At 33.7% G+C, this 13,450-nt stretch overlaps 1 protein-coding gene across 1 annotated transcript; it reads left to right on the top strand.

The window, feature by feature from the left end:
* Positions 1–114: 114 nt before the first annotated feature.
* On the top strand, positions 115–12,939 carry LOC100370228 (MOB-like protein phocein). Its single transcript, XM_002738393.4, has 8 exons — positions 115–202; positions 1,390–1,452; positions 2,959–3,059; positions 7,457–7,499; positions 10,137–10,223; positions 10,513–10,592; positions 12,275–12,386; positions 12,633–12,939. The coding sequence occupies exons 1-8, from the start codon at positions 137–139 to the stop codon at positions 12,750–12,752; spliced, it is 672 nt and encodes a 223-aa protein (XP_002738439.3). The 5' UTR covers positions 115–136; the 3' UTR covers positions 12,753–12,939.
* The last annotated feature ends 511 nt before the right edge of the window (positions 12,940–13,450 follow it).

Here is a 13,450-nt window from a genome sequence, read left to right on the forward strand (position 1 = left end):
TATTTGTTTTCTTCTCGTCTTTTGCGAGTTCTCGCGTCTATTCGAGAATATTCCATTACCCATACTTCTTTGCGAATTCTGCATGATAGAGGGCGCAGTAGCAATGACCTCTGAACCTAAATCGGAAAGCGAAAAAATGGCAGTAGTTGAATCTGGTCCTCCTGCAATTATTCGTCGAAATAAGCCCGGCACTAAGGCGGACGTGAGTATATCACACATATGTACACGCCCTGTTCTTTATAGGATGATTACATTGTTACCATTTGAGTAGAAGTGTGTTTTGTAGCCTTTTGTTGACAGTCCGAGTATTAAGAACGATCTCCAATAAACAAAAAATTTTTACGATTTGCATAATATAGAAGAAAACTGAGTCATTTCTTTTGACGTTGTGTTACTCGTCATTTCTTATGACAATTGACTGCTGATTGCTTTCAATGATTTTGAAATGAACGTGACCTACTTTACTATTGTAAGTGTTATTCCAGTCAAGAATTCAATTTTGAAAACCGTCTCACATGAATTGAGACAGATACGCATTTAATTAATATTTTGTGAACGATTTTACAGCCTGCCAGCACTGCACAATTACCTTGTTTACACAACAGCATTTTATTGGAGCCGACAAAAAATCGTGATGATCATGTTGAGCTTTGATAAATCTGGGTCTGACATGGCCTTGACCATGTAAATGCATCAGGTTCAAAATCATGCAGCCTTCCCTAAATTACATTTCACTCAAATCAAGGCATTGATTTGATATAATTTGTAATTTTTGTGTGGAAACTGTAGATGAATGAATTGCAGCTCCTCGATAAGTGTCGTACGTGGGTGGCGAATCACACAAATCATTTGCAGCATTCTTACAGTACGTGTCTTCTCCAAGCATACCTGTTTCTCAAGAAATGTCGGTCCTGTCAGGTCAGAAAACCTACGACATGAAAAGGTCATCGGTGGACATCAATATCAAAGAGGTGTTGTCGCCTAGATAAACTGAGCTGCACTCGGATCTCATTCAGCCCCTACTGTATAATCTCCTGTTAATTGGTGGACGAAGCAATAATTCGGCTCGATAAAATTCTGTCGTGTAAACTTAACAATGGTGGCTGTGTTGTATGTTACAGCACAAAAGCTACTGTAAATACGTTAATTATTCACTGGTTTAGAATTACATCACTATTTTTGTTGAGAAGTAAAATCCGCTAAATTAAATCCATGTAAAATAACAGTAAAGCTCATAGTGAAATTAAATGCCCGTTATAATAATTGGTATTACAGTACATGTACAGGAGTCCATTGTCTTAGGGTCAATTGTCTAGAAATCGATGTGGATAGTACAGCTATAATTTGCATAAAATATTGATATATACCTTATCTGTTGAAACGCTGTAGGAATTTTATAGCTGGCCAGAAGAATCATTTGAGGAAATGGATAGTACATTGGCAGTACAACAGGTAAATAATTTAAATAAAACAATTGTAATTTGTTATGAATACTGTGGGATTTTATTTTAAAATGAGGTCTGTGAGCTAAACATTCAATACCGGTAGATACATTTAATAGGACATTGGTATTAAAAAGAGGTGTTTGATAGTGCATAGCACACAAATAAAATATTTTGAGATTAATTTGGTTTAATACAGTCAACTATTTTCTATTTGTTTTATTAAAAACACTGAATTCCAGTTTTCTGTTTAGTCAGAGCTCTGTCCAGCGTTAGGGTCTGTGATGCTTACATGCTTTGTAACTTGTAAAAGTCAAGTGTGAAAGTCTTGCAGGCTATGACTCTGTAGATGCCTTGGGAGAACACTGTATTATATTTCCATACTTTATCACTTGATTGATTCAAAGCAAACTGAATAATAGCTGTGTATGAAATGCACATACAATAATTGCTTTGTATTGTATGAAATGTGTGAGGAGATGTGTCCAAGAAGCCAAAAAATTAAAATGATTTGTCAAAGTAAAAAAAAAATAAAAAAATTTTATTTTTGGCTTGGTACTCACCCATGCCAATGGTACGATGTGGTGCATACTGAACAGATACACAGAACAACATACACAAAATACTAGCAAGTGGGAAAATTATTTTCAAATTTTATATATTCATTATACATTATGTCATAGGTATACAGATGGGTTTGACGTTCCGATTCAAAATGGCTGCCCGATGGACATTTTGTTTTAATAAATGTTGTACTTGTTTGATGATCAGATACAAGATGATTGAATGTTTAATCATTTTATTGTTAAAAAATCTTCATAATCAATCATCAGCTTCTGCATCCATACCTCTGACATGTTTATGATCAAACTATATTATTATAAACAAAACTACCAATATATATATCTCAAATTTGATAACTAACAGGGACTGTGCCATGCATGGCTTGTTACTTTTTCAACTTCTTTTTGAAAACTACCATTCTGATTAGTACTTTTAATCCACGGATTTTGCTGTCTGTCAGCTTGGCACATTTAATTCATGTGAATTGTCTAATCACAATAAAGACACAAGAAAAATGGGGTTGCGGCAAATGATTCTGCTAAAATGGCACAGGGTGCTTTTGTTGTCAGTCTGGCAATCATCTTTGACCTTTATGCATCTGTTTTGCTGATTGGCTAAGAATGACGTATTTCATCATACAAGTCAACATTGCTTTCTTAGCAGACGTGACATTCAGCAAGTTCCGGCGGTTGGAAGAATTTTTTTTTCCAACAACAGAAGAATAATTTTCATGACAAAAATGCAATAGCTGTGATGAAAGATGGTGAAAGGCAATAAATGTGTGACTCAAATGTGATCAATATGCAATGCAAAATCTATATTAAATAAACTTCCAAAATGTGATTATTATGCGACCCTCGTGCAATGAATATCTGTTGTAAATATGAAATTATTGCTAATAACAGGTCGGGTGAAAGGCTAGACTGTATACTTTGTCTTTGTTCTCTTTCAGTTTATACAGCAGAGTATCAGAAAAGATTATGCTGATGTTGATTCTATATTACATCCTCCTGATAGCCAAGATGAAGGTGTTTGGAAATATGAACACCTCAGGTATGTATTATGTACTGCTACCAACTCCAATGTACATCTAATATCGAAAATTAGTATTGAAAATTGTTTTAAAAAGAATGTCTTTGCAATTGAACATCTCTGGTGTGTATTTAGAATATAAAAATTATGCAACTAAATAGGCCCAGATGTCTCAAAATGCATTATGCAACTAAATAGGCCCAGATGTCTCAAAATGCATTATGCAACTAAATAGGCCCAGATGTCTCAAAATACATTATGCAACTAAATAGGCCCAGATGTCTCAAAATGCATTATGCAACTAAATAGGCCCAGATGTCTCAAAATGCATTATGCAACTAAATAGGCCCAGATGTCTCAAAATGCATTATGCAACTAAATAGGCCCAGATGTCTCAAAATGCATTATGCAACTAAATAGGCCCAGATGTCTCAAAATGCATTATGCAACTAAATAGGCCCAGATGTCTCAAAATGTAAAATTGGGAACAGAAACTTGGGGTGGGCGTATACACAAGATTTTTTATCCAAATGACAATTTTTGCTTATCATGTGCCGAATTAGGCGAATATAAAATTGCAACACGAGTTGCATTGTTATTGAGTTCCACAACAAAACAATGAAGAAACAGAAATGTTCATAGAAATATTCGCAAACTCTCAATGGAAATTAATTTCTGCCATGTATTTTTGGCACAGATCTAGAAGCAGTACCTACACACGAATTGGTGACGTCATAAAATACATGACCTTCAATCGGGGTCGTTTCCTCGGTATATACGAATTGGTATATACAAATTACAATAAAGATACTTAAGACATTACACATAAGGTAAAACAAATCACGTGACAATATAATGATAATAACGGTAATAAATCCTAGCTTAACAGTTGAACAGAACGCTCATACAGTCAGTCGGGTGACGCCGAGGGTCACGAACTGTGTTGCAAAATGGCCGTGTGGTTGAAACTGGGTCATGGCGTTACGGGTGAGGAAGACATCATTAAACACTCAAAATCACAATAAAACGGGGAACTGGTTGCATATTACGGCGTAGCCAACATGGGAAATAAAAAAACGCCCAATACAAACGACATGGGTTCGAATCACACTAGATACACACTCACCAGAACCGAAGCAATCAGAAACCAGCAATCGTTTTGGCTTTTCCGTTCAACTCATCGGAACACTGGAGTAGTTAGAAAAATGAACACCACTTAACGACCAACGTCGTGGCGTGGTACACAAGCGTGCCATCAAAATAAAACAAAATTAGCTTGAAAAGACAGTGGGTTCGAGTCCCGCTCAGAGCTACCGTAAAAACGTAAATCAAATAAACTGAAATCTCTCAAACCGTAAACAAGTAAACAAAGAACGTCGCAAAAAAATAATAAACCTCACAAAACTCCACCATACAAAACTGAATGAATAAATAATAAAATAACTAACGTCTTAAACTGGACGACGCGCAATTTGTTCAACAGTTTCCAGATTGTGACAAGAGATAAACAAGACCCAAGTCAAGGTAAGTTTTGTTAAAGTGTCGATGGCGTTCCCTATATTACGAAAACAATTCAGGCAACAGACGAATATCTTCTGTGGTGTTGTGGAATTTATACCGTGTCTGCGGAATTGTTGATTGAGGGTTCGAAGCCAGCAGTTAACATTTTGTTAGAAAGTTTCACAATTAAATCAAATATCCAATGATACCAGTATATTTATTTCATTATTTTAACAACTTGCAATGGTGGAAGTTGGTCAAACACGAGTTCTTACACCTAAATAAGTATCAAATATTTGTCGACACATTTATTCTCTCAACCTTGTAGAGGTGGAAATTAATTAAACAACAGGTATTTACTCACAAACATAATGGTCAATATTTGTCCATACATTCATTCTGTCAATTTAAGAACTTGTAATTGTTGGAATTAATCAAATGAGAGTTGTCTACACCAAAATAAGTTTCAAATACTTGTCCACACATTTATTCTCTCAATTTAACAACTTGTAATGGTGTAAAATAATTAAACGAGAGTTGTCTACACCAAAATAAGTCTAAAATATTTGTCCGCACATTTATTCTCTCAATTTAACAACTTGTAATGGTGTAAAATAATTAAACGAGAGCTGTCTACACCAAAATAAGTCTAAAATATTTGTCCGCACATTTATTCTCTCAATTTAACAACTTGTAATGGTGTAAAATAATTAAACGAGAGCTGTCTACACCAAAATAAGTCTAAAATATTTGTCCATACATTTATTCTCTCAATTTAACAACTTGGAATTGTGTAAAATAATTAAACGAGAGCTGTCTACACCAAAATAAGTCTAAAATATTTGTCCGCACATTTATTCTTTCAATTTAACAACCTGTAATTGTGGGAATTAATCAAACGTGAGTTGTTTACATCAAACTAAGTATTTAATATTTGTTGAGACATTTATTCTCTCAATTTAACAACTTGTAATGGTGTAAAATAATTAAACGAGAGCTGTAGACACCAAAATAAGTCTAAAATATTTGTCCATACATTTATTCTCTCAATTTAACAACTTGGAATTGTGTAAAATAATTAAACGAGAGCTGTCTACACCAAAATAAGTCTAAAATATTTGTCCGCACATTTATTCTTTCAATTTAACAACCTGTAATTGTGGGAATTAATCAAACGTGAGTTGTTTACATCAAACTAAGTATTTAATATTTGTTGAGACATTTATTCTCTCAATTTAACAACTTGTAATGGTGTAAAATAATTAAACGAGAGTTGTCTACACCAAAATTAATCTCAAATATTTGTCCACACATTTATTGTCACAATTTAACCACTTGTTAATAGTGGAAATTACTTAAATGCGACTTGTTTAATCAGTTGACATCAATGCAACTTACTAGTACCCGCAGACAGTGCACAACAGAGTATCATTATTGAGCAATTATAAACAGGAACGTGTCTTGGCATTAGGGTTAGGGTCGGGTCAGGTATGGGCAACGGAATTATTAACAGGAACGTGTCTTGACATTAGGGTTAGGGTCGGGTCAGGTACAATGTATGGGCAACGCAAATGGCAAACACCCAATTGGCAAGATGTACACTAACGGGTTATGGCATGCATATAGTTTACACAAGTAAAAACACAAAATTGGCAATTTTTTTGGACAATTGTAACTCAATAATAGAAATATGTTGTATTTCTATATATATACACACTATATAGTCTTATCAAATGCAAACACATCCAGTTAATCCACTGTGGTCTTGTGGGTCAGTTCTTTACATAGTGATCAGGAGGACCTGGGTTCAATTCCCTTGCCTGCCCATCTTTTTCTCGCAAACACCATTTGGCAATAAAGCTAAATATGACAACAAATTATTTAATGACTACCCACATAGCTCAGTTGATTTGTACTATGTCAACAATGTGAGCGATCGCTGGTTCGAATCCAGTATGTTTAGTTAGATTTTTGAATGCTAGTGAAGACAGTGCTCCTATGAGTAGGACTTAAATCCAAACTCCTGTGTGAAGACACTCGTGGTACAGTGGACAAGACAGTGCGCTGGGAACTCAAAGATCGCAAGTTCGAATCACGGATTGGACACTCCTACAAAAGACATGAAAGACGTTAAAAACATAAACAGCGGTTTCAAAAACTCAAGTCAGGAAAACAGAACACAAGAATACTACCCCACATGGAAGCCAGTCGAAGTCGTCGAAGAACGAACACAGTCGAAGAACGAACACTGTTGACAGCTGTAGGTCACGTGTAACAACAGACACGAGGAGCATGGCTGCTCTCCAAATGGGTCCCTTCTTTTGTATTGACCCCCTAAGGATTGCTAATCCCCCTTTCTAACTCTTCCCCCAAAAATAATATATCGCCCCTTTTAAAATGTATTGAGCCACAAATTAATGAATATTCATGAGCACAGAAACTGCTACGTCATGAATAAATTAGCATAATTTTAAAAAATTTGCATAAAGTGTAGGTACTCCTTCTGGACCTCTGCCGTATTTTTTTGTATGATTTGACCTGAAAAAACATCCTCTAACCAGTAAAGTCTGTCTGTCTGTCTGCCTATCAATTTTGTTGAAAAAACAGTAAGAGTATTTTACGATGGGGTATAGAGGTCTTGATCAACATTTCTGAACAAATATAAGTTATTTAGGTTTATTTTATGGAAGGTTACTTCCATAAGTTGTACCGTCGTTATTCAATTTTATGTTTTATCAAAAATCTAAATACAATGAATGTAAGTCACTCAGTAGTTATGGAAAATGTATCATATTGAGTATAAATCACTGAATACTAGTACATAGTCTAATAATTATTATGTGTGTGCTGATTTTTTTTTCAGAAAATATTAAAAATTGTTGACAATTTTCTATATTTTTTTTCATTTTTGCTTCTAGACAATTTTGTCTTGAGCTGAATGGATTGGCTGTGAAGTTACAGGTAAGATGCTTTACATTGAATGTTGTTCTTTTCATCAAAACAAGATTTGACTGAAATTAGAATCAACTGACTTGACCTGCTAAGACACAAGTACTGTATTTGCTCTATTAGTAGTGCATACACTGCCAGATTATAAAGAAAGATTTTATAACAATCTAGTATGCAATTCATGCAACTGTTTACATGTATATGTGCTTTTATTGGAAATGCACTTCTGATGGAGCAAATTTGGTATACATTGTATATCCTTGCACAGACCACAACTAATCAAATATATAACAAAAGATTGTACATGTAAGAAGTCACACCCATTTTTGACTCCCATGTGCGAAGCACATAATGGGAGTCTTTGCAGTTAGTGTGTCTGGGTGTGTGTATGTGTGTCCGACAGTTCCACTGCTATCTCAAGAACCATACATCGGTTTTTGATGAAACTTGGTGCATAGATGCTCTGGGCCAATGCGCAGATTTTATTAGGTTTTGGTAAAAATCCATGCTTGTTAATTACCTAATTTGCATGATAATTAGCTAATTTTTAGCTGTTCTATGACTGTTCCACTGATATCTAAAGAACCACTCATTGGATTTTGATGAAACTTGGTATATAGATGCTCTGAACATATGCGCAGATTTGATTAGTTTTTGGTAAAAATCTGTGCATATTAATTACCTAATTTGCATGTTAATTAGCTGATTTTTAGCTGTTCCATGATTGTTCCACTGATATCTAAACAACCACTCATTGGATTTTGATGAAACTTGGTACATAGATGCTCTGAACATATGCGCAGATTTGATTACTTTTTGGTAAAAATCCGTGCATATTAATTACCTAATTTGCATGATAATTAGCTGATTTTTAGCTGTTCCATGATCCACTGATATCTAAACAACCACTCATTGGATTTTGATGAAACTTTGTACATACATGCTCTGAACTAATGCTAGGTTTTGATTAGTTTTTGGTAATAATCCGTGGATACTAATTACCTAATTTGCAAAATGATTAGTCAATTTTCGTTTTTTCCACTGATATCTCAAGTACTAATCATCATATTTCAATGAAACTTGGTACATAGATGTCATATGACACTGCACAGACCTGATAGTTTTTATGGTAATATTAGTACATATTAATTACCTAATTTGCATAATTAATTAATTTTCAGCATTTGATATAAGTACTGACCATGACATTTCAATGAAACTTGGTACATAGATGTCATATGACACTGCACAGACCTGATAGTTTTTATGGTAATATCAGTACATATTAATTACCTAATTTGCATAATTAATTAATTTTCAGCATTTGATATAAGTAGTGAGCATTACATTTCAATGGAACTTGGTACTTACATACTCAAGGACTATACAGAGATTGATTGTTTTCGATAAATATTTGTGCATATTAATCACCTAATTTGCATAATTAGTTAATTTTCAGCTTTTCCAGGGGTATCTCAAGTACTAATCATCGCATTTCAATGAAACTTGGTACATAGATCCTTTAGGACTATGCAGAGACCTGATTAGTTTTAGGGTAAATAATTGTGCATATTAATTACCTAATTTGCATAATTAATTTTCAGCTTTTCTACTGATATCTAAAGTACTAATCATCACATTTCAATGAATCTAGAATTATGCAGACCCAATTAGTTTACGGTAAATATTTGTGCATATTAATCACCTAATTTGCATAATTAACCAACTTTCACACTGATATCTCAGGTACTATACATCACATATCAATGAATGTACATGGATGCTGTAGGACAATAGACAGACCTGAATAATTGTGGGTTAAAATCTGTACATATTAATTACCTAATTTGCATAATTAACCAATTTTAAGCTTTTACACTGATATCTAAAGTACTAATTATTCCATTTCAATGAAACTTAGTACAAAGATGCTCTAGGACAATGTACAAACCTAATTAGTTTGGGGTAAAAATCTGTTCATATTAATTCCCTAATAAGCATAATAATTCATAATTTTTTGGTTCTAATCACATTTCAATTAAACTTGGAAACATAGATTTTCTGTTACATTGCGCAGACCTCATTAGTTTTACACTCAAATCTGTTCATATTAATTTTCTGATTTGCATAATTAGTTTTCAGCTAAGTAATTTTGAATTATATTTAATGTGTCTCCAATACTCTCAGCACATGGGAGTTCTTTCTAAGCTTTCTTTGATTTTAACAATTGAGAACCAAACATTCACTCTTTCTCATATGTGTAGATGCTCTAATAAAAACCGCATCCCTTCTGTTGCTTCTAATACAGATTTGTACATCTTTTCCTTCCAAATCCAAAAAGTTTAGAATCAGAGAACTTCTTTGTGTGGAGTCCAGTCAAATCCTGATGGCAGCCATGTTTGTTTTCATTATTAGAGGACGCTTACGCGTGTAATCATTCTATATTTGGAATTCGCATTTCTATATATAGTAGGATGAAAATACCTTGTAAAATACCGCAAAATTACAGCACGCTGTAACTTATTGCGTTATGGTGACAGATGTATAATAATAAATATATATTTTCACATTTAATGGTTTGTTTTTATTATAAAGCCATGACTTGTGTATTGTGTTTAAACACCTACTTGTTATCTTCTATTCTGTTAGGCTGAATGTCATCCAGATACCTGTACGCAGATGACGGCAACTGAACAGTGGATATTTTTATGTGCCGCTCACAAAACACCTAAAGAGGTAATGTACACTGTTAATTTTCAATAATCTGATATCCTATGTCTGTAACAACAAAGTGTATTCTGTAGAATACTTTATTTTCGCTTGGAATTTCTTTTCGCTGTTTTTGCTGAAGGGATGATTCCGTGAAAATAAAATCCAGCGAATACATTTTTTTTCACATTAAACTCATCAAAAAATAGTGAAAATAAATTCCATACAAAACGCCCAAAAAGCCTTTTCAGCTAAAATTAATTCCAGTAAAAATAAAGTATTCCACAGTAACTTGTATTTGTTATTTTGTTCTCAGTGTCCAGCTATTGACTACACAAGGCATACATTGGATGGGGCAGCTTCGTTACTTAATAGCAACAAATATTTCCCTAGCAGGTGAGTTCACTGCTTTTCACACCTTTCTGATCTTTCTGATTGTAAAAAAGTTGTCAGTCTTCGGCGTGACATTGCAAAATTGCTGGCCCCAGTTATGGATTTGCAAGCTGCAACCTAATATGTTATCAAACCAAAACAACGTGATTTCAACCACTCTTCCTAGTACTGGTTGCTACAATTTGGCAACATTAGTTTCACTGTCGATGACGCTAAAGTCGAACGAGTGCGACACTTGCTTCGCGGCACTCCATACATGTATACTGTAAGATTTTCTTCAATCGTTTCTAAGGAAGCACAAACCAAACAGTCCCTTTCATGGTCGGGACATATTTCATATTTACATAGTGCTCTGGATAATCCACAGACATGATTATAGTTTAGGGCTGAAACCATGCATATTAATTACCTTCTTTGCATAAATTACGTAACTTTCTAATATCATCAGAACAATTCTTCGATTGAAAGTAGTCTCGGCCATCAATAGTAACATAAGTTACATAATTTGTTGTGGCAAAATCTTATTATTCCTGAAGTATGAGACATCAATGTTATTGGTGGAAAGTATCGGTAGTTGCATGATCATTCGATAAATATTGATATTGGCCTCTCCAAGCGTATTTCTTGTCTCATTTTGAGTGTCATTGGCCTCTGATATCATCACCTCGGGACAGATTGTTGACGATAAAAAAGGATGGATGATACTTTCAAATGTGTTTATCTACCGATTGCTAATTTTGATTTTATCTCAGAAAGTTGGCGTTTTGGGCCATTTTTATTTTGCAAACAGTTATTGTCCTTAGGGTCAGCCATTATGAGGTTAGGCCAATAACTGTATATCGGTTATATAATTCACCAATGGTGACGAGTTAACGAAAGTCTAGCTTAAATCTTATTTTACCTGAAAAATCAATATGTTGTCTTTTTCGTTTTAATATAATAATAATAATAATAATAATAACTTTATTTAATTAAGCGCAACAATTCCAACATATGAAGATCAAAGGCGCTGATACAATAAACAATCAGTCAAATATTAAAAGCACATTTAAATAAGTGTGTTTTCAGTCTGGATTTAAAAATGTCTACTGAAGGACTAGAACGAACAGACAGAGGTAATTCATTAAAAAGTTTAGGACCTAAATTTTCAAAAGCACGGTCTTTGTATAACACCTTGGACTTTTTACTACACACCTGACGAGTTTTAATAAGAAACTTTGATTCAGATCTTAAACTACGACTAGGTACATAAAATTCGATTAATTCACATAGATAATTTGGGGCAAAACCATACAAAGATTTATACACTAGTAAAAGTAATTTGAAATTGATTCTTTGTACAACTGGTAACCAATGAAGTTTAATAAAAATGTCTGTAATGTGGTCATATTTTCGAGCACGAGTGACAAGGCGGGCTGCTGCATTTTGTACACGAATAAGAGGTTTTATCTTAGTTACAGGGAGACCAGACAATAATGAATTACAGCTGTCTAAGCGAGAAGATATGAATGCATGTACCAACTTTTCAGTATCAGATTGGGATAATGATTTACGAATACGATTAATATTTCTTAGATGGGAATATCCAGATCTACAAATAGTAGAAATGTGTGTTTCCATAGATAGCTTTTATAGTTTTACTTCGATATTCATTCTAATGTCCATATACTGTTTTATTTATACAGGGTTAGTATAAAGGAATCATCAGTAGCTAAACTAGGATCAGTATGCAGACGTATTTATAGAATATTTTCACATGCTTATTTTCATCATAGGACATTATTTGATGAATATGAGGTAAGTTAACTTCTCGGAAAGCTGAACATTGTTGTATTGTTCACGTCATCACACATTGGCTGATCCATAGATGTCAATGTCTGTTGTTGTTGTCTTTGTCCCCATCAAAGTGACTTTTGACTTCTTCAAAGTTGAATATATTATTAAAAAAAGGTTTATATTTTCATCAACTTTTAAATATTAAATAAAAACTAAAAATCGGTGTGCTAATGATAGATTTAACATATTTTTATTATTGCCCTGTAGAATGAGACTTATCTTTGTCGGCGATTTACAACCTTCGTGGTGAAGTACAATTTGATGTCTAAAGACAATCTGATAGTGCCAATCTTAGAAGAGATTCAACAAGGAGAAACTGATGCCTAGTTGTCAATATTTATTTGTTTGTTTTTATTATTGCATTACTTCTTTATTAAAAACTGTACATATCTCAAAATATCAGTGAAATGACCAGTGGCCTAGAATCTTCAACTGTGCATTCTGTGGTTTACCAAACATTTTCAAGTGTACCAAATTCAGTAAATCAGCTGTTCTGTTGCTCATCCTCCAAAAAGATTGTGTTAATTTAATCATGCAAGTGTCTCTGATGGATCGTGTACAAAGAGTGATTTTGTTTTTGTGTCCGTATGCTTGGTCTGAAATCTGATGTGCTATGATCAGATCTGTACATATATTTTTATTGATTGTTTTAGCTGTTGCAATGATTTGTCAATGAATTTTTTAATAAATATGAATAGATGAGTTATTTTTTTCATATTCTCAGAAATATTTAAAGTTAAGGAAGATTTATACTACTAAGGTTCTCATGTTATCAGAAATATTTGAAGTTAACACCTCATCTGCTGTTGCTTTTTTTTTCCATTCACTTCTTCAGTCCGTGTTTACATGTTTTATTTAATTAAGAAGATAGATGAACACAGTGTGCACACTTTTACTGTGAATCTGTTTTTTGGAAGTTTTAGTCTGCAATTAGGAAAGTTTGGGTATTGCTAGTAAAAAAGTACTAGATTGAATTCTCATTTTGTCGCACCTTGGACACTAATATTTTTCATTGGAATCAATAG

Source organism: Saccoglossus kowalevskii, chromosome 7, assembly GCF_978046115.1.
Source record: "Saccoglossus kowalevskii chromosome 7, keSacKowa6.1, whole genome shotgun sequence".
Lineage (NCBI taxonomy): Eukaryota > Metazoa > Hemichordata > Enteropneusta > Harrimaniidae > Saccoglossus > Saccoglossus kowalevskii.